General features: G+C 51.8%; 1 protein-coding gene across 7 annotated transcripts in view; it reads right to left on the bottom strand.

The window, feature by feature from the left end:
* Window positions 1–7,784: 7,784 nt before the first annotated feature.
* Window positions 7,785–26,647, bottom strand: part of JADE2 (jade family PHD finger 2) — an 84,846-nt gene continuing 65,983 nt past the window's right edge. For 5 of the 7 annotated variants that reach the window (XM_075056555.1, XM_075056554.1, XM_075056557.1 and 2 more), the window contains 4 exons: window positions 24,937–25,398; window positions 19,596–19,713; window positions 14,907–15,035; window positions 7,785–12,396 (listed from right to left, as the gene is read on the bottom strand). In XM_075056555.1, the coding sequence (XP_074912656.1) occupies window positions 11,510–12,396; window positions 14,907–15,035; window positions 19,596–19,713; window positions 24,937–25,398 (1,596 nt within the window). In that variant the 3' untranslated portion in view covers window positions 7,785–11,509. The remainder of the gene's footprint in view (window positions 12,397–14,906; window positions 15,036–19,595; window positions 19,714–24,936; window positions 25,399–26,647) is intronic. The other 2 variants (XM_075056560.1, XM_075056553.1) reach the window with 1 other exon arrangement.

Raw genomic sequence — 26,647 nt, 5'->3', positions numbered from 1 at the left:
TTTCGGAGGTGCCAGGCAATGAGCCGGTCTCAGCCCTCTGCAGCCTCCCCGCTGCCTTCTGCTCCCGGGTGAGGGTGCAAGCCTCCCCCGGGTTTCGGTGTTTCACACACACACCCCCCCCCTCCACCCCGCTGTGACTTTCGTTCTGACTTTCAGGTTGGGATGACTCAAAATCTCAGAGCAAAGTGTAGATGAAACTGCTGTCCGCAGTAAGGTTTCCACTTGTACCAGCTCGAGGGAGCGTCCTCGGGGGGGACAGCCCGGCACCCGAGTGCCATGTCCCATGGAGGGGGGGACAGTCCCGGCCCCACGCGCCTTCCCGGGAAAGGGAAAAAGCAAAGTGAAGGGGATGGAGATGTTTTGTCAGTGAGACCTCCGCTCCTGCTGCTTTCCTTCGGAGAGCTGCGAAAGCTCATTGGAGCTGGGTTTAGTCGACGGCCGAGTCGGGGAGATGTTTCAGTCGCTGCTGGGAACTGACTCCTGGTTCTTTCCTGCCATTCAATAATGAGCTAATTCCTTGCTTATTTACCCCAGCCGTACAGCCCTTCAGCTCCACGCAAGCCCTGGTCAGCAAACCTTTCCCTGCACCCCAATTCCCTCATTTCCAACAAATCCCTTTCATTGATACATACAGAAACCAAAAATGCAAAATGAGTTCATAAATACATGATGAGTTCACCTCTCCCAGCCCCCAGCATCCCCTCTCTTCTTCAGCAGCCAGCAAACACTACCTTCAGGCTGGGAAATCAGCCGAAATGGGATTTTTGTGAGGGTCCAAACACGTTTCCTTCTAGCTGGCAGGCAGCGCTGCCCTTGGGCTCGCTCAGCCACACATTCATTAGTGTAAGGTAATTCTGTTTGCTCAAGCAGGTGGTGTTGTCCACTTAATTGTAAGGAGATGGGAATCCTTAGCTATGCCAAAGATTTTATGAAAGTATTAAAAAAAGCCAGTGAGCAGTCTTGTAAGCCAGTAAATGGCATCCTGCGTCCCCCTGTTAGAAAGCAGTGAGTTACACTGAGGTTAATATTTCATTCGGGAAATAAATCTGCTCTTACTCTATGCAGTCCATAAAAGCAGCCAGGCCCAAAGTACTCCCTGCAGATTAGCAGTCCCCAGGTGCCAGGAGTCTGGAAAAAAACAGAGTCCCCGCTGCAATTTGTACAACAGACACCAGCGCTGTGTCCTGCCATCTTCGCTTGTGCGTGGTCCCGGAGGAGCCGGGCTGACGGTGCAGATGGGGTTGTTCGTTGGTGATGAACTGTCTATCCCGAAGGGGACGTGTTCTCCCGTTGGGTGCGCTGGCCTCTTCCTTCTGCACCCAGAAAGGAAAGCAGAACGGCTGGCAGAAACCAGCATCATCATAGCTGAACAAAAACCAGAGGAAAGAAAGGGGGGAAAAAATACTCTATTGATTTATCCAGGCTATTTCCCCCGAAGTGAAGGAATAAACATTTTTCAGCATCTTGTCCAGACTCTGGTTTAGCTTTGCTGACTATCAGGGCATTAGGCATTTCTGCCAGGAGCTGCAAATGCACCCGTCCTACGCCTGAGCTTCCCTGCTGCTGCACACCCTCTTCCAGTCCAAAACAATCCTCTTGGTGAAGTTTACAGTCTTCAAAATTACATTTAATTTTGCTTTTAAGACACTTGAGCCAAAATTTGCTGTCTCTTTGAAGACATTCAGAGAAAACCACCATGAAAGCTGAGCAGTTTACCTTTACTCTCCTGTTACTTACCACCAAACCCAAATGCAACCTTGCAAGCAGAGCTGCAAAAGGGACATTTTTGATACAGACTTTGCTGGGTTTCCTGGTGGTTTGGCGTATTGTGCCCTGCATTTAACGGGCTCTTTTCCGGCTTTCCTGCTGAGACGCTGCCGAGACCCAGAGGGGAGGTGGGCAGGGAGAGCTAGAGCAAAAAAACCACCCAGAGCCAGCCTTTTTTTCCCCTTGCAGCTGCTATACTCGTCACATGGGAAACAATCCATTATCTTTTCTCTCCATGTAGAACAAGCCGGAATACTCAGTGCATATTTGCCTTGTCCCATACGCATGTTGACATTTTTCATCCTTCTGTTATTACAGATGCTGCAAAGGCAATAACCCTGAAATGTCACAGCTGCAGATTTGTATTGCACAGATAAGATGGTGTGGTTAAATAAGGAATCACTCAACATCTAAATATTAGGTAAAAGACAACAAAATGTGTGAGAACAAGAACAACACAATGTACAGTAACTGTGGGGTTTGCATCCCTGCTCAGCTTGGGAAATTTTGAATGGCCTGAGATAGTTAAGCTAATTTAACTGTCTTTTAAAATGCTGGAAAGTGTGTAGAGCTCAGCCCAACCACGCTTAGAGAGGAGATCATCCCTCTGAGGTTTAGAGCTGATCTCTGCTCCTTGCCTTGCTCCCAGCAGCGTTCAGCAAGCTGTTCAGCAGAGGAGGTTTGCAAGGGACAGGCTGAATAAATGACTTTACAGCAAAGTTACTCGTCAGACATTTGCAATCCCCATCGAGGGACCGTGCAGTGGGTCAAGTTTGCACCGTAGCTGGGATTTCCAGGGGATGCGAGCTCTGCTGCTCCTGACCCAGCGCGGTTGCTGGTGCCCGGGGCTTTTCCCCAGCACCCTCCTGAAGCATCTCCCTCCTCTTCCTTGGAGAAGGTGATGGCCCGAGCAGCCACCTCCCGCTCGGCTCTTGCTCGGCACCACGGGAACACTTCATGCTCCGAAGATATTTTTCAGTTTACCTGCAACCACTCACTGATGCTGAGAAGAAGCTGTCAGCACTGCAGTTAAGTCTTTTCCCACCTTGAGGGTGTCTTCAAGTGATAATTCTGTTTAGTTACTGCTGTAACACTTGCTGGTGACCGATTGCTCCCAAATCAGCTGTGTCCCCACTCCCTTCCATCCAGCTTCACCTTGGCTGGATGGAAGGGAGCTGGATGGAAATACCTTCACAGGGTATTTCCCACCGGAGCTGCTCCCCCTTGTAGGGCTGGGAGAACCAGATTTGCCGAGTTTCAAAGTTCAGGTCATGTTTTCCAGCCGTAGAAGACAGCTGTGGGCCGGAGGCGGCAGTGACATCTCCCTTGGTGTCAAGTGGGGCAGTTACTTCATCATCACCGACTATTTTCTAAAGCTTGGGATGGAAAATACCACACGCACCTGGCAGGTGGGCTGGTGGGAATTTGAGAGGTGGCTGCGGTTGCTGTTGGGCCGGGGGAGGCACGGCCGCTTTCGGCTCCAGCTGTGCCGGTGCCATCCCATGCCCGCGCTCCTGGAGCTCGGCTATTTATAGTGCTTCTTCCTCCTGGTGTATTTATACGAGCCAGTTTTATAGCTGTTGTCTAGCACATGCAGAGGACTGGGGAGATACTTGCAGGCTTCAGATCAGAGAAGTGACCAAAGTCCTCGTGGCCTGCCGCACATCTGCCTCTTGCCGTGCCGATAAACGTCGGCACTGCTGCCCTGCGGCTGACTGTGCCTTGACACCCCCCCCGCCTCAGAAATCCTAAAAAAAATCAGGCATGGGTGCCTTTTGCTCTTAGAGAAGAGCTAGTGCCAACGAGGTGATGCTCAGGGCACCAGGGCTGCGTGTCCCTGACCTGCCTCTGGCCATGCAGCGATGCTGCTTGGCTCTGCGCTGCGCCGGAGGGTGCTCTCTGTGTGGTGGGTTTAAAAAGCTGATTGGAACCAGGTCGTTCCCCACGGGACTCCAGAAGCGGCCCTTCAGAGGGACTGGCCCACCCCAGGTCTGTGTGCTGGTCTCACTGGGTGTCAGGGACTCCCGTGTCCCCCAGGATGGCACCTGGCTCAAGCTGTGTTTGGGAATGCCCGGCACACGGACCGGCATCCTTGCTGCTATGCTTTATCCCCTAAACTTAGTCATTTTAAAGCTGGACCTGTGAAAACTGCTGATTTCCCTCTTTTAGAAATGCTTTATTGATCCTGTTTGCTTATTAAGGGCAGGAATTTATCCCCTGCCTGCCGGTCCCTCTGCACAGCCTGAGTGTTATTTGTGGTATCCCATACAACAAACACCTATTTTTAGCTGAGAGTTCTTGGAAGCGGTTTCGGTCCCTTGTTTTCCGCAGGGCATTCTCTCACTTGCAGGGTGCCTGGAGCTGCTCGGAGCGCTCCAGCCTGCGCAGGGGGATGCTTGGAGGGAGGCAGAGCACGTGGCAGGTCCAGACCCACGAGGATGGCCGGTGTCCCGCTCTGATGGCAACAGCGTCCTAAACAAACACAGCATCTTCCTCCTGAGAATCATTTTCCCATGGAGTTATGGCTGCAGATGTGTTATTTTGCTCTTTGACCTGCCTGCCTCCCAGGAAAAACTCCATTTCATTGATCAGACCATTTCAAGCTCATTGCAGGGCTGCTAATGACCAAGCTGTAACAGCAGTATTTTAACCTCTGCATTTTCTCCTAGTGTTCAGTGTCAGCATTATAAAGCACCACTTAAAATACAAGCACAGGCAGTCAATTAGTTTAATCTTTATTACATCTGAACGTACAGCAGCTACATCTGAGCAAAACCACTGCGTCTGATACTCAGCAGAGTGGGTTTGGCTGGGAAACGCCATCCCACCACTTTGGGAAACGCCATCCCACCACTTCGGGAAACTCCATCCCACCACTTTGGGAAACTCCATCCCACCACTGCACACACCAGCAGAGCTCACGGACACCCCCAGGGCTCATTTCTCAGGGCAGCCACAGCACGAACAACACCCCCAGCACCTGACTCCTGACTTTGGAAGGAGCTATATTCCTCCTACCTCCTTCTAATTCTCCTATGAATTGGTTGTTATTTACACGTTTTATACCCCTGTGCAGGACAAGGTCCAGGATCAGCACCCTCTCAGGGATGAGGGATGGATACGGGCAAAGCCGTGGGCTCATCCTGTACCCCCAAAACCGCTTGGCTGGGGGCTGAGCACTCCCCACCACAACTCCATTGATGATCTCTGGTGTATGGGGCCATCAGAGGACCAGAAAGAGCTGCCTGCAAGCAAAACCAGCCCCATCTCATCACTCCTACTTCCCCGTGCTAATCCTCTACGAGCAAGGTGTCTGGTTAAACCCTCCACGTCGCATGCACCAGCCTATTTTTAGCTTGTGCATTAAATGAGCAGGGAATGAGTTTGTCAAGTGGAGCTTGGGACGGGCAAGACGTCAAGGCAGAGGCAGCGCTTGTGAAACCCGGCTGGTTCAGCCAGGGTCAGTGCTGGCTAGAGCAGGATTTTTCCCTTGTTTTGTGGGTTAGTCATAGGTTTGTTTATTTTTTGAGAGGGTTTTTTTTTTTCTTATTCATCTGTTGCAATCAGAGCAGACACATCATTTCACAGCCCTACATGGAAATCCAAGACCAAGGAACTATTTTTAGCACACAAAATGTATCCCCTAAATGTATTAACTTTGGAAGAGTAAATATTAAATACACTCTCATCACATTAGAGGCATTTACGCAGAAGTACAGCACCAGCATTTTAATGGTTAGGGGAAATTATGTTATACCACTAGCACTTAATCAAACACAATAAAACAAGATCTTACTGCAATTCTTTCAGGATAAGTTGAAAGGAAACTAATTCATTTTCACATCCGTTGCCCATGATTTACTGACACAGGGGCATATTTGCCCTGTTAGTATTTATGGTGGCACTTGCAATCCTTATGCAAAACATATAGGGGCTAGCCTAACATTTATTTTGCAATTAAACTGAAATGATTCTTCACCTGCTCACTCCAGATCGAGGCATTCAGCACCATCTGTGACAAAGGTACTATAGGCAAACCCCAAGCAAGCAACAGAAGGAAACCCCATATGCTATAAGTGGCCATAAATATATATTTTTTTTAATAAGAATGGCTTTTTCTAACTTTATTGGGGAATTATTTCTCAGGCTGGGCTGTAGGAGAAGGATGATGTGGTGCTGCTGGTGGACCCCGGTGTCCCTGCTTTGTTGGATGCCTGAACGAGCAGCAGTGACCCTCGTGGCTGGTGGCTCTCACCTGGTGATGGGCAGTGGGGATGCTGCCCGGGTTTGGGTCCCCAGGGTTTGGGTCCTGTCCTGGTGAAGGTCCCCACTGCACCTCGCTCCTGTGAGAGCCAGCTGGTGGTTTAGAAGGTGTTTGCCTAAACAGAAGGATGCCAGAATTAAGGAGCCGAGCTACTCTTGGTGAGTTGGTTTCGTTGTCATCTCGGTTATTGTCTCTCCTGTGAAATGGGCTCTCTGGGAAAGGAGGGGATGGACAGAGGTGACGTAGTCCTTTTAGCTGCCCCAAATTTTCTTCTTTCTTCCCTTCCTTCCGGGCATTTGGGTTCCATTTCCCATGCCCATTCCCACGATACATTTGGCCAGACCATCTCAGCCATCTCTGGTCTAACACAGGTGCCAGAGGCAGGGATGCATCTTCCCAGGAATTTGGCTAGCTCTCTCTTCCATGACACTCAGATATTTTGGAGACAAAATCCTTACCGGTTGGTATGGCTGTTGCCCCATGTTTCTCAGCATCAGACCCTCGAGGCCTGGCTGGGCTGCGTGTCATCTTCCCTCAGACATTTTGGGAGTATCCCAGGGCCAGGGGCATCAGGGAATCAAACCAAAGGGGTTTTCTTAAACCAGGAGCATGGCAGGCTGGCCTCGCTCCCTGCCTTATGAAATCGAACTCTTTAATATCTCCCTGCCTAGAACAGGCAAAAAACTTATTGTAGAAGATGATTCTTGAACTGGCTTTGGACAGACGGGTTCATGCATGATGCTGGAGGCATCGTGCCTGCACTGTGGGGCTGCACGGGCCAGCCAGGAGTTGGAGTTCATCACTGGGATGCCTCCAGAGCTGCGAGCAATAATGCAGCTCGGTAATAAAATCCTTAGTTTGCAATAAACTGATCCTTTACCTTTTCATTTAATAGCAAAATATAAGGCAGTGGTAGTTTAAAGGCGGATTTTCTTTTCTTCTTCCCCGCACCCCCCCAGAAGACCCCTCTCAGACTGATGGTTTTAGCATCGTCTCCACGGTGCACCGTGATTTCCCTCATCGATCACTTCAGTAATAAATCGAACAAAGTATGTCCAGTAAATATCTCATTTTCCTTCAGCAGCGATGGTTTTTCAAGCAGTCTGGATGAGCCCTGCCTCTCCCCCCACGCTCGGCAGGTGGAGGTGTGATGGGGGGACAAGCCCCAGCGCCCGCCTGCCCGCAACCCCCTTCAGCAGGATAACGAGCAGCGTCTTAACGAACAGCAACACATTGCTGTAGTATTTTGGATTTCACAGCTTGCTTTCACTCCCATGAATAGCAAATACAACAGCGTGTTTCCCCGCCTGTTACGCCAGCTCTTGGCGCAAGAGGCTGCTCCTCCGAACCTGCCGTCTCGCAGCGGGGCTTCCCCTGCGTGTTTTGCTCCAGATCTGCAAAATAAGATTAAAATCTCCAGGAGAAGGGTGGTTACCTTGAATGACAAAAACTTTCAGGCACGGGGGACTTTTGTGAGCACCCTTTTGCTTGGGGCCTCCCCTCCAGCTGTGACAAACGTCTCCAGCTGCGCTCCTCGTGGGATCGCTGCTGTCTGGCAACGGAAACGTAAATGGAAATGCAATGGAAATTCAGAAATTTGCTGTTCATGGGCAGACAGTGGCTGCATCGGCAGGGCCGGACCAGCTCCGCATGCCCACGCGCAGAGCTGCATCCCTTGGGATGCTCCGACGGGCCCTCTGGTCCCTGGGTAAATTTGCTCTGTGTGACCTTGCTCACTACACCGACACAGAGGTACACAGAAAACACTGCTTTATTGACTGCATTTGCCAACACACTGAGGAATGCAAAGGGTTTTTTCATAAGCAATGGGCCATGGTCCCAATGTGTATTAAAGCATACACTGTATCTAAACAGGATGAAAATAATGGCAGACAGAGCTATTCCAAGGCAACACAAATAGCATGCATAATACAGTCTCACACAGAACGAGTTTGATAACATTATATTGCTTTAAGGATTAACTAACATGGAAAATGTACAAAAAGGAGAAATAGGTTTTTGCATTAATGAAAAATACATTTTTTCTCTACAAAGGAATTTCTAATACAAGAAAATAAATATTGCAACATAAGCCAAAAATAATTTAAAATTGCTCTTTTCAATATATTTTCAATATTTCTCTTTTATATTAACAAATGGCACATCACGTTCTTTGAAACAAAGAAAACAGAAGGGTTTCTCCTCCTGCGACATTCATATCGTTTCCTGTTAACTGATGTGAAGTGGGTCTGTTTTGTGTGTGGAATGGCGCAAACTGTGGGGGGATTTCCTTAAAGAACAACCAAACCTCACGCCCTGCGGCAGCATCTTCCCACTGGCGGCTGCTCCAGCATCCTGCTATCGCCTCCCAGCTCCCTCCTGCATCCCGCCTTGGGAATGGATGAGCTCTGTGGGACAGCAGGCATCCCAATCTCATACTATAGGTGCAAGCAAAAAAAAAAAAAAGAAAAAACGGGAAAAAAAAAAAAGAAAAAAATTTAAAAACGGGTGTGGGGAATCGGAGCTGTCCTCGGGAAACTCCCGCAGCCATCGGGGCTGATGTTGGGGCTGTGCTCCATGATCAGGGCACGATGCTATTTGCATCCTCATCTCAACTGCAACCGCTGCTGCTTCTCCAAGGAAACGGGTGCTCTTACAGTGCAAATGTCGATTCCTGCAGTTTATACATCTTAAAAGACAACATTTCTCTACTAAAATAAACCCTTTTATTTTATTTTCTTTCTATTCATTTCAAAATACATTTACAGCAACATCAAAAATATTTGCCTTGTGCATTTTCTCCCCTGCTCGGAGGCAGCGGCGAGGATGCTGCGGGCAGGGGATGCGCCGGGACGGCCGCAGCCATCCTGCTGCGGTCCAGCCCTCGCTCAGCGCCCCCAGCTCCCGCGAGCCCCTTTTCTCCTCTCTATCCCCCCCTGCCCCCTTCTTCTCCCCGCGTTTGACATGCCCCACCAGCCCCCTCCAGCTTTCCCCACCTAAACGCCGTCTCCCGATGGCAAAATAAGATGCCTGACGTTTTGGGAGTGTTTCAAACTGGTTTATTGCCTGGTGCTGGCGGCGCCAGGTTGGTTGTTCTTTAAAGTCTCCCCCCTTTTTGCTTTCCTGTACTGAGAAGACAAGTAGTGCAGAAGCTGATGAATGGAGCTGTGTACAGTGAGATTTGTGGATTGCTTTTTTTTTTTTAACCATAATTGAGTGAAGCACACGGAAGCAAGATTCATTAAAAGGCAGCATATTGATTATTGTTATGACTCTTATACTAGGATACTGTAGCTAAAGCTAGCAAGCCTGATAAGATAAACTAAGTCCTATTTACTGTATTTAACATTATCTGAACATACTGAGCCTTAATTAATGAGCAGATTTTCATTTCCAACCTCAATGGATTATGCTAATTTATAACAAAGGTGGTTCCCGTTTTGTTGATTTTCTGGTTTTGTGTTTTCGCTTTTTTTTTTTTTTTTTCCTGCTAATAACACGTGTAACATTTTTCCCATCGGAGGAAGATTCCTCCCCAGGCACGGTCAGTCTCAGCCGGGTTAGTGTTGGGTTTAGCCAGGGCTGGGTGCAGCATCCGACCCGAAGCCCCCGCCGCTCGCCATGCCTGGGATGAGCTAGGCTGTCATCGCTTATCTTTGCTGCAGTTTTATCACTAATAAGGACTTTGGAAGGCTGATAAAGATGATCTACTCTAAAACATCAGTTGAAGGAGTCTCAGAGTTTCAAAAGAAAGCTCACAGTGAAATGAGCAAAAAGCATCGGAAATCAAAACGGCAGGATGCGGTCTCGGAGCAGCAGCATCCCTCGGAGCAAGCTTGGAACCTAACGCCGCAGCAGTGTGTTATGAGTGTGTCTTTAGTCCTTTGTTGCTAAATAACTTCCAATTTTTTCAAAATGACAAGTTTCCGGTTTCTGGCTGTGCTGCTTGACTGTCAAAATATTCTTTGGCATCCACAAAATTATTTGACTGATTGGTTTGACAATTGCAAGGTGTTTTTGTTTAGTGATGGGTTTAACCGGTTGCAGAAGTGTCCCAGGTTTGGTTTTTTTTTTTTAGTTTTTTTTTTTAAACATTTTTTATTTTTAAAAAACAACAACAACAAAAGTTTCAGTGAATTCCTTTTTTTTTTTGTTCCCTGAGCTCACACTGGGGTCACTCCAATAAAACACGTAGCACGACTTAACTGTGACCTTTGAAGCCAAAACCGAAGTAATGGTGCAATTAAGTGCAAACATGGAAATTCGCCTGACTTGTAGGTAACATGGGCTTTTAAACAACATTTAAGGCTTACTGGGGACATTTTATGCATTAAATTATTGTAATATCTATAATGTCAGCTTCTGTGAATCACCCTCCCACAACAAGTCAACAGCTTGTAACCAGGATTTAAGGAATTAAAAAAAAAAGGATGGGGAGGAATAAATTCACCATTTCCACTGTAGCGTTTAGTAGGGAAACAAAATGGTGAAGGCAAGCGTTTCCATTTCCCCTCGGTGACGGTACGTTTGGCCTCGGGGCCAAGCGTTTCGTTGTGCAAAGGGGATTTCAAACGTGCCGCCCCGGCACGGTGGGACCATGGCAGCTGTCGGAGAGAAGCACGGGCAGAAAAACTTCGCTCAACCTCCCAGGTTAAACCAACCCCGACTCCCCACGGTGTTTTTAAAGGATGCTTTTCTCCTCCGTCCTGCCCCGCATTTCCATTTTCCAGCTCGCTAACAGCTGACCAATTCACCTGAGTAAATCACTTCGTTTTTCTAACGACCTCAACGGGGTCGACCCACAGGGCAGGGACGGGGAGCAATTCTGCATCCTGGCCCCTGGACGGATCCCGACCAGATGGAAAGGTGAGGGGAAAAATAACGACCGAGGTTTGGTGGTTTTTTTTTTTCTAAAAATAGAAACGTAACGTTGCTCTCTTCCACCCCAAGCGCTTTCCTCCAACAAGCTTTTTGTGCTTTAGTCATTATTTATTTTAGTATCGCTTATTTTGCTTCCTCGTATACGCGCACACAGGCGGGTATCTCCCCTCCCGCAGCTGGCCGCTACCGTACCCTCCGCTCGCTCCCTGCTCCGGGGGCAACCGTCCCAGGCAGAAATCTGCCCCTCGTTAAATAATGCCCATGAATTAAAACTGTCATCCCTGCAGAAAGCACGGGTACCGGCACCCTCCGCCCTCTCGGCACCCTCGGCATCGGTCCCGCCGGGCGCCGGCAGCTCGTGTTCCCGGGAAGCGGGGGGGGGAGCCGGGGAGGGACCACTACTGTCACGGTCATCGATGTCGGTGAAGCTGAAGCTGTATCTCAGGCGTAGAGAGAAGAGAAAGACAACAGTGCCGAATTTCCAACTATATACACATATTAAAAATCCCCCCTCGCTATGATACCAGGCAGAAATTGGACATGGCAGTTGTAACTGGGTTGAGGCCTCGTCGAGCCGGCGCGCTTGGTCGGGAGGAATTAGGATGCCAGGATGCTCATCCTGACGATGTCCTCGCCGGCCGCATCCAGCTGGCCCCGCTGCGCCCTGCCGCCGCGGGACTCCCCGTCCGAGTCGCTCATCTCTGCGTCGGAGAAGTAGCCGTCCGTCTCGGCGTCGAAACGACGCAAGGGAGCTCCGCCGGCGCCGTCGGGTTTGGGGGGCTGCGACCTCCGAGTCCCTCGGCTCTCCTTTGGTAATTTGAACCGCACGACGGTTTTGGGGCTACCTATGGAGTCAGGCACTTTGGCCGCGGGGCTGGGCTCCGGCTGAGCGCAGCGCGGCGTCTCCTCCTCCTCCTCCTCTTCCTCCCTCTCCTCCTCCTCCTCCTCCTCGCCGACGCAGCCCCTCGCCCCGGCCGGGGGTTGAGGTTCGCCGGTTTTCGGGAGAGAGCCTTTCTTGGCCGCCTTTTTCGCCTCGCCCGTCCCTTTGCGGTCGGTGGGAAGCTTCGCCGTCCCCTTCTCCGACTTGCTCGGTCTGGAATCCGGAGCGAAGGGCTTGGCGGCATCATCCGACAAGTCGCTGGCGTTGTTAGTCCAGGGCTCCGAGCTCTCCGGGTGGCTCCCCCCCACGGCGGGGGGGCTGCTCCTGGGCAGCTTTTTCTTAGTGTTCGTTCTCGTTCTGCTTTTCACTTTCTTTGTGGCCTCGCTCTGCTTGAACGGGGACCGGAGGGAATGGTCCATCATGAAGCTCAGCAAGGTCTCCTCGTCCTGGAGGAGCTCCTCGGAGAGGCCGGGGGTGCTGTCCTCGTGGTGGGCGTTGTTGAGGGACCACTCGCTCATCGCCATGTTCTCGGCGGTGATCTGGACCGACTGCGCCAACCAGCTGTTGAAGAAAGTCCCGTCGATGGGGAAGGAGGTTGACAAGCCTGGGAAAAACAAAAGGGGAAGATTGTCTCAGAAGGCAGGGACGGCCACGCTGCCCTTTGACTTCGCCACCAACCTCACCGAAACTCCCCGGCACCGCAGACACGCTCAAAAGGTCGACCGTAACGCACCGCATCAGGACACAGGAGAGGGTTTACTCCGGCACTGATGCTGGGTTTGGGGTTCCCTAAGGCCACAGCACAACAACCCGAGTGGTCCCCCACACCCAACACCCTGAGAAACTCCCCAAATCTAAACTGAGCAAAGATGCTGAGCCCCAACCCACTCCAGCACGGGTGGAACATACATTCCCGTGCAAAGGCGGCAGACAAGCGATCCAGGCGTGAGCCGAAAAATTTGGTGACTGCTACCAGAGTGGGACTTGTGCCCAGGCGAGGGGTGACAGCTTCCCCAGGGAGCAGTTGCCACCGGGCCACCACGTGCTGCCCAAACCCCGGCCACCACCGGAGCCGGGCGGTCAGTGGGGTGATGGGACGGGTGCTAAATCTGCGTGCCAAGGCAGGGAGGGCGGGAGGCAGGGCTGAGAACATCTCCGAACACTCCAGCGGCGTGAAAACTGAAGAAGAGGAGCAGAGGTGACAGGCTGGAATGGAAAAAGCTGAAAAACTTCCTAATGATTATCTCTTGAGAGCAAGAGCGAGCATTGTGGGCTGGGCTGGGTCTAATTAGCAACTGGAAAGGCGCATACCTGTCTGCACAAGCACATGCAGTTTTAATCCCCGCAACAGAAACCCACAGGTTGAACATCTGAGCTGGTTTTACGGATGGAGGAAAAATCAGGTTTGATTTTTGATTTCAGGTAAGAGCTTTCCTTTTAAAGCAGTCAGCCTAGCAACAGAAGAGGGAAAGAGCAGCGGCACGGGCAGGGTGACTCACGTCCGCAACGTTTGCTGGTCTCGATGGCAGCTTTGCATCACCCTCCCCTGTGAGCAGCGATACGGGACGTGACCCCGCACCTCCACGCTGCGTGGGTGAGCGACCATCGCGGCGGGGGGGGACACACAAACAAAACACCCTGCGTGATGCCAGGGCTGCTCAAGGGTGGCACTGGGGAGGTCGGTCAGGTTGGATCCCCCCCCCGGAGGTGACACTGTCAAGGTGGCAGTCCTGCAACTCCTGGCAGGTCACCACGGTCCTTTTGGAGAAGGACCAACGCAGGGCAGGGGAAGCAGGAGAAGGGATGAGCTCAGGGCATCGCGTGGTACCCAGGTGCCAAACAGCCCAAGGTCTTGCCGGCAAGGCCCCTGCCAAGCTCGCCTTTCCCCGGCCCTTCTCCGATGACTGCAGCCCCAAGTGATGCTTCAAGCCCGTAACAAAATCCAGGAGCTTACAAGCCCCTGGTGAAGCTCTGGGCTGGCTGCCTGGCTTCCCAGGCTCGCAGCAGTGCAGCTTTTCTCAGAGACACCCCAGCCCTCCATCATTTGGCGGAATTTGCCCCAGGAAATCCAAAGTTTCTTTGGCAGAAACAGGATGAGCAACAAAGCCCTGTTTCCAAAGGGGCTCCTGCCTAAAACCCAACAGCTTTGAGATGAACACAAAGCAGCAGAGTCGGGGCGAGCAATGGGCAAAGCAGAGCAAGGCAGGGTGGCCCAGACCCCCAACAGAAACTCTCTGTACCCCCAGGAGGCTTTTATAGCACCCCCAGACTGTCCGGGAGCCCCAGGGGACCGGTGCATCCCCTGTGCACCCGCAGGACAGCTGAGCACGTGTGAACTCATCACCTCCTGCCCTGCATGCTGGCAGAGGTGACGGCGCCAGAGGAAATCGAACAAAAACCCAATTCCGTGTAAAAACCCCATGCGGTTGTCAAAGATCTTGTCAAAAAAAGACCTTTTTCTGTTTTTTTATGCTCCCCCGCCCCCCCAGCCTCGACTGCTGCTGAGCAGCGGTAGGTTGTAGCTGATGGGGAAGAGCTGGATGAAGCATCCGCAGAGCCAGCCTGCATCTCCTCGCCCCCCCCGAGCAAATTCAAGCGATCAGCCGTGCTTTGTGCCCGTCTCCTGGACGCTCCCAGACCGCCGGCACAACCAGCGCGACCGCACAGTCCTGGCCAGTATACGCCATGAAAATGCACAGCCCGTGTGCTGTATTCACCATCGCTACACAGCACGGAAGATACGGGGGATGAGCCCTACTGTGGGGTGGGTAAGTCTGATTTTATCACCAGAAAGCAAAATGACGCTTCAGCAGCACATCACAGGTTTTGTGACACAGTCTCTCAATCTGGGCGCAAGCCCTGGGGCTGCGGGGGGAGGATTTTATGCCCCCTGCCCCACCAGGGACCTCATCTCCGACGCCGTCTCTCCCGTGGGACCTCGGTAATTCAGGCTGGTGCTCACAAGGGAGAGATGAAGAGGTTCCCACGGCCTCGGGTGTAACTCGACCGTGTACGTGCAGGAGGGATCAGGGGCCGGGACTCTTAACCCTGCTCCCCAAAACAGGGAGCCTCCAGCGGCACGGCTCAACTCTGCGCCCATAAAATCAGACTTACCCAGTTGTCCCAATACAGTTTCGTTGACTGATTTCCTTTTCTCTTTCTTCTCGGGACTATTTTTTCTACCATCTCTTCCTTTCCTTCTCGGGTCACTTTTCTTACCCTTTGTCTTCTTCCCAGTTTGTTCTGGCATTTTTTAGAAAAAAAGGAAAATTCCGTGTGAGACGAGGCATCAGGGATGCTGCGGTGAGCAAGTTCCCCTGGGGCACACCCCTGTAGTGGAGACCTGGACCAGACCTGCAAACAACTCTCAAGCCAAAGGGAGAACAGCAGCCAGATTTTGGCCAGCTGTAGGCTAAGGTCTCTATAGGTTAAGAAGATCTGAATCCCGTAGTTTATATAAAAAAGAGGTTTGGGCCTTGGATATGAACTTAAGGTGGCCGCAGGAGCAGTCCCACTGAAGGCAGGGGACTGGCTGGAGACTCTGCAGCCACCGACGTGTCCTCCGGGACCGGGGCTTTGGGGCGAGGACCTGCGGGAGCAGCAGAAGGGATTAACCCCAAATCCTGCTCCGACACCCTGCAGGAGACAAGGGGACCTCTAAACCTGGCCGTGTGTCACCCATCCCCGACAAGAGCATCTCCTGGAGGGATTCAGCTGCAAAGCCAGTTTGACAGCAGTGGTACCGGCAGAGTTTTTAAGCAGACCTTGATTTGATTTGACCTTTCGGCAACAGTAACTGCTCGCACTCATACTGTGCAGGGGTGAAAAAACCCCAAAGCTATAAAAATTCAGCAGTGTATTGAGCATAAGTAAATGGAGTAGGGAAGATGACCAGCATTGCCTATGGAAAGCCAGGGTTATAACTCTTAGCTATGCAGACTTTCAGCTAAAAATCAGTCTTTCCTAAATGACTTTGAACTTCTGCTGGATTTATTCCTCTTGGGTAAACAGACAAATACCGTATAAAAGTATGACTTGTATTGCCAAGCAAAATACTTCAACAGTTTTTACTTACTCCGTTAGGTTGTTCTCCCACAGAAGTCCATGCTAAAACTTCTATTAACTTTCAGAGGGGGAAGGATATTGCCCTTAAACCAAAATGTGGGTGGCTGGTGGAAATGGAGGCACGACATGCGGTTTTTTTCAGTCTGGCCCATAGGTTGAACCTGCACAAGCTGTGCAGCTATCGGAGCAATAATTTTAAGAAACGAAATCGGTTTATTGTGTCGGCCAGCAGCAGACCTGCAAACAGCCTCAGCAGAGAGGCCGTGGACTGGACGGGTCAGAGGGAATAACCTCTGCTCTCCCCTCGCTGCGGCAGTGGAAATGTACTGGGCGAGCAAGGGAGGGAATTCGCATTGCACCTGCCTGAGTCTGGATTAACAGAGGATTTACAGTCCTGGGGTTGCCAAGCCAGGAACCCCTCCTGACCAAAGGACTCACTGAAAGAAAGAAAAGCAAAAGCAAAATTGGCATTTGCTACGTTCCTGCCAAATAACTGCAGAAAGGCAGACACATTTTTCACTCCGCTTACAAAATAAAAATCTAACTTTGTTTAGACAGCACAATGGGGCTAAAGAGAAACCCGAGCGGTACTTTTTGAAGAGGAACCTGTCAAAATAGTAGCCGTGTGTCAAAGCCAGACAGTGTTTACTTTCTACTCCATGCAAGAAAAATACAGGGGAGAGAGGTGGGTTCATTTTACACGGTCAGTTCTCACTAATTTTATTAAAAATCTCCTGCTTAAATGATCATTTGTCAGCAGGAAAAATAAACCCCTCCAATTTTGAGTTTTATGTGGGAGCCATTCCAAAAAAACCTTTGTGCCAAAACCATCTTTGGAATAACCCCAACAGATTTCACTCGATGACTACCGTAACAGCAGTTAAAAACCGGCCTCATCCAGGCAAAATAATGGAAAACTTCTTTCTTTCTCCAAGAAACCCCAGGTAGGCAGAGCAGCCCGGTTGGGAGCCACGTGGAGGGGATGCTACAGGAACCGTCCCCCTGCTTTCAAACCAGTCAGCGCTTCGCAATGACGGCAAACGCAGCCGTGAGTTACCCACAGCTTTGGTCCCGCTGGGCGCCGAGTATCTTTAGCTCTAAGTATCGTCAACTGGCATAAAGGAGGTTTAGCAAACGTGTGGGTGTTGGGAGCGCTTGGTAGGATCGGGGTCTACATGGTGCATGTTTGGGATGGGACCAGGATGGGACCGCTAGGAGCTGAAGCAGAAAATAAGTATCAAACTGCTTTCTGCGGCTCTGCTGTGCGATGCCACGCACGGATGGCACAGGCACGGCCGTGTAGGTGCTGTGGGATCTCTCTGATCTCATTTACACCCCCTGCCCGTCTGTTCCATGCTGCCGGTGGCCCCAGCGCTTGCTCCTGCTGTCGGGCAGGACCTGGAGATCAGCGTGGGTTGTGTCCTGCACTCTTGCCTGCACGACCGTCACCGCTAACATTTGCGATCACAACTTATGGCCTGATGCTACGTCCCGGCAAGGGAAATCCTCCCGAGCTTAGGAGAACCTACACACCGATGCCAAAAGGCAGTCGGGTCCCTCATGTCCCCCTGCCATGGGAAAGACCCCGATGCCCAAACCACCTGGAGATCCTGGGACCAAACTCCTGTACCCGGGCCCTTTTCCCAGCGGCAGCGACTCGTGGGAGCCGGGTCCCAGAGGCAGCAGTCCCTGCTCAGGCTAAACCAAAAAGCCCATCTCAGGAGAGACGAGCAGCTCAGCTCGGTCGGTTCAGGGGGGAAAACGAATTGGCAAACGCCAACCATTTGGGGCAGGAGAGAAGAACATTTGCATCAAGACGTATGAAGCAATCCCACCGCCTGCACGCCAGTCGCCACCTGAGTCACCCTCTTGCCGTGGGTTTGTCTCTTGATCACTCACCTTTAGGCAGAACAAACATCACAGTAACGGCAGTCGTGCTTTTCCCCGCGTACATGCATTAAACATTTTCAGGAAGGGCAACTGCACAGCGCCGGCACTCGGCAGCGCAGACAGCCCCAAAACGTGAGCGGCAGAGCCCTGACACAGCTCTCCCTCGCTGGTCGGCATCTGCACCCCACCGGGAAGGGTCCCAGCTCACCCTCCCCGGGAGGAGCTGCCGACTCCCACCCCGTCGCTGCATTAGAGAGACGGTCGGGCACGCACCTGAGGTCAGATTCCCCAAGGCATTTTGGGGAACGCAGGTCCCCAAGGGCATTTCCAGCCACCTAACACCCTGTTTGCGAGGGAGATGAGCTCAAAAAGCTTTCCTGGCAAACCACCCTGAGCCTGTTGCCTTCTGAGAGCTGCAAACGCTAAACTGGGGGTACCCAGCTGAACTGAAGAGCATCACGAGGTCCCCTGCGATCCTCCCAAAACCCGCAGAGCCCAGCAGCAACAGCGCGTGGCATCTGCCTTCAGGGTCTGAGTCTGTTGCTCTTGTCTTTTATCCACCCGTTATTCCCCAGCTGGACCTCCCGCCTCGCTGCCCCAGCCAGCAGCATCACCGCTGGGAGCACCAGCCGGCACAAATTTCCCAAGTGCCAGGGAACGGTTCTCGGGATGTGCAACGCGGGGTCTCCAGTCGGTGGGAACAGCCGGGAACACAATTTTGTGTGTGCCCAGGCTGGTGACCCGTATCGCTGGTTCAGCGAGGACATACGGAGCAACACACGGTGTCACTGAACTGTGTCATGGGGACCAAGATTTACAGGACCCACATCTCCCCGGAGCACACCCTGGGGTCCCGGCTACCCCTGGCTCTGGCCATCGAGAGGAATTTGCACGGGGTCCGAGTCACAAACATCTCAACGTACGCATTTCTCAGCCTCCAAACCTTCCGTCAAAGGAAACTTTTGTCAAGGAAAGCCCAGACGGTTCCTGAAGAAACCCCAACCATGTGATGGCTTCAAACTCAACTCCAAAGCCACAAACACAACAACCGTCGGAAGAGCCTGCCAAAGTGCCAGATGCTGCTGCTGGAAAACCTGTTCTGCAGCCATGGGGTTTGGTCTGCCCTGCCACCGAAGGGAAAGGAGGAGGGAGCAGGAGCCGTGGGCTCCGGCACCGCTTGTGCAAAAGGAAAAAAAAAAGGGACAGAAGGAAACCAACTTCATTTCAGTTCCTTACTAAAAGTTGTCAGAGGCTTTGCATGCAGTAGCGTGATGTTCTCCACTAATAGGTATGTGGAGCAGAGAACTGCAGCCGACCAGAGCTAAAGGAGCCGGTCTCTAGGAGCAACAGACATCCCGCCAGCAGCTTAACCTTTGATTCTTGACAGAGCCAAAGGCATCTGCAAAGAGTCCAAAGCGAGGGCTGCTGACCCATGCCAGGGAGCCAGCTGCCGTGGATCAGCCCCAGCACCAGCAGCCTCGTGCCGAGGATTTGCATTCTCCTCCCAGACAGCTCCGTCTCCACGAAAAGTCGCCAAAACACTGCCTTAGCATCACCACCTAACCAAACGCCTGGTCTTTCTGACCGATTCCCAGGGAGAGGAGGATCGAGAGGGATCTGTGAAAACAAGGAGCTCCGGTCACCCAGGGTATGGCTTTATTGTGTGTTTCTGAACAAAACTGGAGATGGGCAGAGTCAGCATATGAACTGTGCTTAAATAACACTGCAGGGGAGGGGGCAGCTCTCGTTTCCTTGGGGCGGGGGGCTGAGGCTCGGGCACCAGTCTTTGGCTTCGGAGGACGGCAGGGACAGCGTCTGCAAGAACAAACTCTGGTAAGCGGTACTGACCTGGGTAAAGATCTTTCTCAATAAGCTTCATCTGGAGATGGAAGATCTGCTCCTGCAGTTTACAGATGGTGTGTTTCATTTTCTCCCGTCTCGTCACCATGTAACAGAGATTTCTAACCTACAGAAACACAAGAAACAGCGTCCGTTTTAGGCAGGGTCAAAGTGGGTCTCCTCAGGCTGTGTCACTGCTTCTGTCACCCAGGGAAATGCCCACTCCCTGGGATTTGGTCTTCTTCATCTCACCATCATCCACGCTGCACCAAAACTCCTACTGGGAGCAATTTGGATGTGCCAGGACTAGAGGTGAGGGCTCTTGATCCAAACTGTGTAACATATATGGGAAAAACTGTGCAGTGAATGATTTAAAGCCTAAATGTCTCTGTTCTGGCTCCGACATATGCACTGAGCATACAAAAGCCGTAAGGAAGCGCAGTATCGCCAGAGATTTTCTCACCCCAACGGCACGTCTCTCTTGTAGCACCAAATCTCCCTGCAAAGCCCTGCAGGTACCTGCCAGCGTGCCTGGGGCACCCACCCCAAACCAGAGCAGCCACCGTGGAGACCCCAACCTCGGCTCCACCAGCCTCTGCCCCGGCACGAGGGACAGCTCGGCCACCACCGCTCCCAGTGCTTTGGGCAGCAGCGAACCGGGACCGTCCTGCCCGGGGGACTGGGGCAGCCCAGGGTCCAAATGGTCCACATAGGATGCTGCATGTAGGGGAGTCTCTCTCCTGTCTTCTTCTGAACATAATAAATAAGTTAGTCTTTAACTTCTCCCATCAAAGGCCTGAATTCACAGGCAGGGTTTGCCCTTCGGCATCAGTGCTTTTGAGGGCACAAATTTAGCCTGAATAACAGAGCACGCAGGGAGTCAAATGGGGCTGAGCGTGCTGCTAATCTGCTCCGATTAGTCAGGATTAACTTTCAGTACTTGTTGCAGCACATCCTTTAACTCTGCTGTTGATACACATCAGCGCACAAGGTGACCAAGACCCAAAATGGGAATAGAGCCAGGAGAAACAGGTAAATTATTTTGTAATCTTACCCAGGTACAGCAATGGTGTGGACACACAGGCTGTTTTAATCTCCTGTTAATTGTTCATAGACCTAATGAAGAAGCTAATGTCTCTATAGGATTTGGAAAGTCTCGGAAGGGAAGATGCTGTAGAAAGAGCATTATAAAATATTTATGCAAAGGCCCAGCAGACGCACAGAGCCCCGAGCAGCCGAGCATCGCCCCGAGCCCTCGGTCCAGCAGCTGCATCACACACGTGCCCTGTTCGCACCTGACATAGAAACCTGCACAAAAAAATGCCAAATGCTAAGAAGTACCTTGATGCTCCGGGGTCAATACGCCAGTTCTCATCCACAAATTGCTCCTTTTGCAGGGAGGGAGAGACCCTCTTCCCACGGCCAGTGCAGGGAAGGGGCACAGCTGAAAGGGAGCTGCAGGTATGAGGCTACCGATCTGCTGAATGTCAGAGCTTTACAAAACTGCCTGTTGCCCTAAAGCAAATGCCAGGACAGAGCATAGAAAATACAGCAAAATATCCAGCTGATGCCAGCCCAGGTCAGCAGCCGGTGCAGCTCCCCTACCCCAAATCTGGCTCCTCTATATGGCTGCTCACATTTGCTCCACATCTACCCGCAAATCACTGGTGCATTTTGTCCCAGTTCAAGAAATTTTATTAACCAAGCAGGAAGCCCTAAACGCGAACAGCAAAGCACAAGACATAAACACTCGCAAGAGCTAGCGCAGCAGCGGTTAAACCTTGCTCATCGCACGGGGCTGCCGATAAACACCTCCAGCAGCCTGAGACGACAGAGCTACCGTGTGATACCCGCTGGCATCTGCCCTGCGATGAATTGCAGTGCCACGCTTTTTGCCAGCCCTGTGTAAAGGTGGCTGGAGAGCCGGGCTCTGTCACCATGGCTGCGGCGGGCATCGAGGCTTTCAGAGGAAACGGGAGGGTTTCAGCTGCGAAACAGAAAATGCTAATGGTAGCTAACAGGATTTGACAGCGTTTGCTCAGCTTCCTGATGCTCTGAAGGAGCCTGTACTAAGGTAAGGAGGAGGTGGGCTGAATGGAGGCACGGGCAGGAACGTTCGTGGGTATGTCCACACTCACGCGTGACCCTGATGTCTCCGATTCCTCCCCCTCCTCATCCTCAAACCCCTCCCTGCAGAGGAAGGCTGGGGTATTTCCAGGCTTGGGGGACTGTCCCTACAGGGTTGGGAGCCTCTGTGGCTCTCACAGTGGCAGAGCAAGCCAGAGTGGCACGCCACGCTTAGCTAATGTCTGCCACCAAAGGCTGTGAAGACAGCAGGATGACCGTGGCCGTTCCCTAATGGTATCGGTCTTACCTGAGGACAATTGGGAAACACTTAGGAATACAGAAGAAAAAGCTGGGTTTTTTTCTTGTTGAATCCCCTAGCTGTAAATACAAAGCAGCAAGCTATATGCTATGTATTTTACTACGTTCTCTTTTTTTGTTCTGGATTGGAGAAAACATCAAACTAAAATTTCTTTATGAGGATAACAACCGCCTCTGGCAACCTGCATCTCAAAGTGTTTGGCTGTATCTCTTCTCTATGATTTGATATTCCTGGAAGAAAACATTACTTGTGCTCTGCTTAGAGACTGCTGGTATTTACACACACTTCCACAGCTAAACACTACCCAGCGCTGCTTCCCCAAGCCAAGCTTAGACACTGGTATGAAAACCTGAAAGCTACATTTTTTTGTTAAAGCTCATTTAAACAATCAGTCTTTGGAAAAAGCTTTAAAAAAAAAAAAAAAAAAAGGCAAAGGGGGTTAAAAAAGGCCAGAAAGAAAACGAGGGGACTGTATTAGGATTCCCAGGCAATAGCTTTAATTTGCTGACACTGTAAAGTGCAGAAATGACAGTGGTTAGGAGATGGCAGAGGGAAATGCCATCACCCTGGCTGCTGCGGCATCATCTTCCCCACTGCTTCTGCCTCCCCAACTCCAGGATCCAGATACCATTATCAGCCCTCAAATCACAACCGTTTCCACCGCATTAATTGCTGAAAACACTAAAATTGAACGTGCTGCCCCATGGACACCCTCTGAAAGCCGCCCCTCCAGGCTGCTCTTCTTCGACCCCTATTTGATGCGATGCCTCACTACCTGCAAGTGGAACGGGGCGGCTGTGAGCGGCGCTGACAGACAGGATCAGATACCTGGGATGCACTAGCAGCAATTGGATTTAAACCCGTATCACCCATCTGAGTACCGGACTTTGATCTGGCGAGTGTTTATTGTTCCCCCTCTTGGAAGCAGAGCAAACAAACAGCTCTTCCAGGGCCAGGCAGTGAAACCTGGCAGGGAGTTGCTAAGCAGAGGCTGAACGCCAATGGGGAATGACCCCACGAAGCCTGGAGCCAACTCTGGAAAAAAGGAAATCTGGTAAAACGCGTAGTTTTGACACAAAGAAATCAAAGAGGAGCTGCTGTGTCGTGTCTTTGAATGAGGCAGCCCCTGGAGCAAAGTGCTGTACCCAGAGATGCTCAGTGGTTCACTGCAGCTGGGGAAGTCAAGCTGGGAGCAAGTGGAAGCAGAGGGAGGTGGAGCAGCCTGGTTTAGATTTACAATATAGAGAAGCAGATGAGGGGAAAAAAAGTGAGCTGAACTTGTCATCCTCGGATCCGGCAGCTACAGCCTGTTGCCTACAGCTTGGTGCTGGAGACCCATTAACGGTGGCACCAGCCCAGCCCAACGCAGAGGTGGAAACGTGATGCAGCAAAGGAGGGACAGACTGGCAGAGCGATGGCAGTGATGGATGCAGGGATGAAGGCCGATAGGGCCACAAAAAAGAGACCAATAGGTTGAAATCCAATTGCTTTTACACCAGAGAAGGCTCTCAGGCTCCGAGACCCACCGGGGGAGGTGGGTGCAGCAAGGGACCGGGGCGGACTGGTCCAGAGCTGAAACCCAACCTGGACATGAATGAACCCAGTGCTCACCACCACCGCCTTCCTTCCCATGGGTTAAATTATGCCGTAGACCCCACAGCAGCTTGGGGAGAGGGTTCAGGGATACGCAGGGGCAGCGTCAATGCCACCTTGCCTCCCAGGGACCCGCACATCCCCTGCAGCACCCTTGGCCCCCCTGCTCAGGGGACCACGGCACCACCTCCACCCGGTGAAAGCAATGCTATTTTCTGCTTTCCTCCTTCCCTGCCTGCTCCCAGAGACCCCCTGAACCCTTCCATGGCTTTTGCACCCCGGGTGGGCAGTCAGGCAGGGGTCTGGGCAGGGGCCACGGACTCACCCCTCTGCCAGGACCAGGAGAGGGGGAACCAGGCAGGGCTTGGGTTTTAAGCAGAGGAGGAGAAGGAGCTTAGCCCCTGCGTGCCAGGTTTGGCAGCCCTGCCCTGCCTGTCCCCATCCCAGTGCTGCCCAGTGCCGTGCCTGTGTCCCCCCCCCAGCAACAACACTACGGCACCCATCCCCTCCCTGGCCGCTCTCTGCCGTCTCACTCCGGGTGCTGCGCTTCTTCTGCAATTCCTCCCCTCGCTGCTTCTCGCCTTCGCCGCCCCTCCTCCTCCCCAGCCTGCCTTTGCCCCATCCCTGCTCCTTCCCTCCGTGCAGCCATGACAGCCAAATCCGCAGGCAGGCAGCGCGATGCGGCAATGAGAGGGGCTCCGGCACCGCTTTGGTACTGCTGCTTCACGGATGCTTGCTCTCTCCCAGAAAGCTGCCGTGGAGGTGGCTGCTCCCTCCCCTGTGCAAGGATGTCCCGCACCGTGGGGAGCTGCGGGCACCTGCATCCTCCGGCTGCATCCTCCGGCGCGGCTCTGCCTGCGCCGGCAGCTCCCCGAGGAGCCGACCCACTTTCGGCTGCAGCAGGGCAGGGAATGCCCAGTCCTGTGCTCGCTCCTGCCATTCACCCGTCTTTGACGTTTAATGTAAGGAAATCATGACATGCTCCTGCGCCTTGCTGCTGGAAAGCATCTGAGGGGCAGCACAGGATAATTTTGTGGTTTGAGACTGCTAAGATGTAGTGGATGTAAGCTGCAGCATCATCTGCCTCCCATCCACCCAGCCCTGCCGAGGCACCACTCCCTCGTTCTTTTGAACCCCTGGCTGAGACCGTCACTAATTTATTTCACCAGTATCAGTGTTTTGGCAGTGATGATACACGCGTGCTGAGCACCGTTCTTCTGAATAATGCTCTGGAGGAAGGGACGCAACTGTTAGGGGGGTCAAACTGAGTCAAGGGGGAACAGGGCTTGTGCTGTCTATAGGCACCAGCGCGCATTAAAGCAGCCCTGATGGAGCATACGGGTACACCACTGAAGGAAAAGCTGTACTCACCCTCTCCAGGTCTTGCCTGAGGTGCATGAAGAGCTTTAAGCGTCGGTAGAGAACGTCCTGTTCTTGCTGGGCCAAGTTGTCCACTTCATCTGTTTTTGGTGTCAGCAGCGGTTTGTTGGAATTTGCTTTCCTCTTCAGCTTCCAGTACTGGTAGACAAAATCCACCAGCGATTCGCTTAAGTCAAGGTTCTCCGCCACCTCCGAAGGCTTCACGAGTTCATAGAAGTCCTCCTCCAGCTGCTGGAGCTTCTGCTTCCGCAGCGTGACCTTCTCCAAGTCCAGCTGGGCTTGGTCGGGCTCTGTCCGTGCCTCCTCGGGCAGCTTGGTGGCACCTGTGCTGTGCTCAAGGCAGAAGGACTTGAACTTCACTTCGTCGTTGTCCGCTAGAATAGTCCGCATGTCGAGGTTGTGGTCGAAGGCGCAGGTGACGTGGAACGCAGTGACGCAGGCGGGCATGGAGCACTGCGGGGAGAAGGACAGGTCTTACGGCCGGGGCAAAGCACGTTCGGTGGGGGGGGACACGCTTCCCAACACAACGGGACCACAAGGGCTGACTACGAAGCCAGCGACACCCAGGTGAGTGACAACACCTACCGTGAAGTGATGGATGCTCCACTACAGGTACTCCTTACGGAGGGACACCTGTATTGCCCAAGTCTTACGCACCCATGAGCCGGACACCATAAACCAAAGCAGAAGAAACCCAGGGTTCACTAGATATCAGCCAGCACCTTATCTGCTTTAATCCTTCTCCGTGACGGGCCCTGCTCATCTTTTGCCTACCATAAGCAGGGGCTTCCAATGGTTCTTTCAATAAGACATATCAACAGCCATAGACAACAGCACGGGCCAACGGGATGCTCAAAGACTGTCAGTGGATTTCTCCTGATGGAGGAATTTTCGTCTGTATTTCACCCTTAAACTACTCCACTCTGTTACCACATCAAAAGCTAATATGCAATTTTTATTGAAAGCATACAGAACGTGTCAAGGTTTATGAGTGAACGTGGTATCTCAGAAGCAGCCAACACTCCGGAGCACGATGTCTTTCTCCTCTGAAAATTACACAGCCTCTAATTAGCTCCATTAAAAAGGAAAAAAAAAAAAGGCAACTCAGCATATACAGAGCAAAACATCATGAAATGAACTTTTTAGAACCAGTACAGTGGCTAAACTGTTGTCAAACTTGTATCAGATTAATTTTTTAACAATTTCCCTAACTTACCTCCTCCTTAAATGGCTTTGGACCCCACAGGCAACAAACCTCAGCCTTGTTTCCTACAGAGGAACCCCCCCAGCCAGTGCTGTGCCCGTGTCCACGTCAGCACCTTCTCTCCCTCTACTCATTAACTGGTTTTTAACGGCTCAGAGTGTTAGGTAATTATTTCAACCATAACCCGTAAGAAATCAGTCTATTCCAGCTGCTAATGACCAGTTAAACTGCAATAATGAGACATTTTAAGTAGGCTGTTACTGTAGGTACCATATTTCAGCATTTATAGAAGAATTGTTCTTGCGGGGGATGAAGATGCAGTTGTGGCCTGAAGGACCAGGCAGAGGCACATGAAATTTCCTGGATGTTGATGACAAACCATTCAGGATGCTGTAGAGTTTTACTGGGGCTTTGCTGCACTCCAATTCTCACAACAACAACAACAAATATTCTGGTAGTAGCCGGGGAACAGAAATTTTATGGCTTTTTTCTTCATCC

This window comes from Buteo buteo, chromosome 24, assembly GCF_964188355.1.
Source record: "Buteo buteo chromosome 24, bButBut1.hap1.1, whole genome shotgun sequence".
Classification (NCBI taxonomy): domain Eukaryota; kingdom Metazoa; phylum Chordata; class Aves; order Accipitriformes; family Accipitridae; genus Buteo; species Buteo buteo.
Note: the sequence above shows the minus strand (reverse complement) of the source record. Positions and strands in the feature narration are given on the sequence as shown.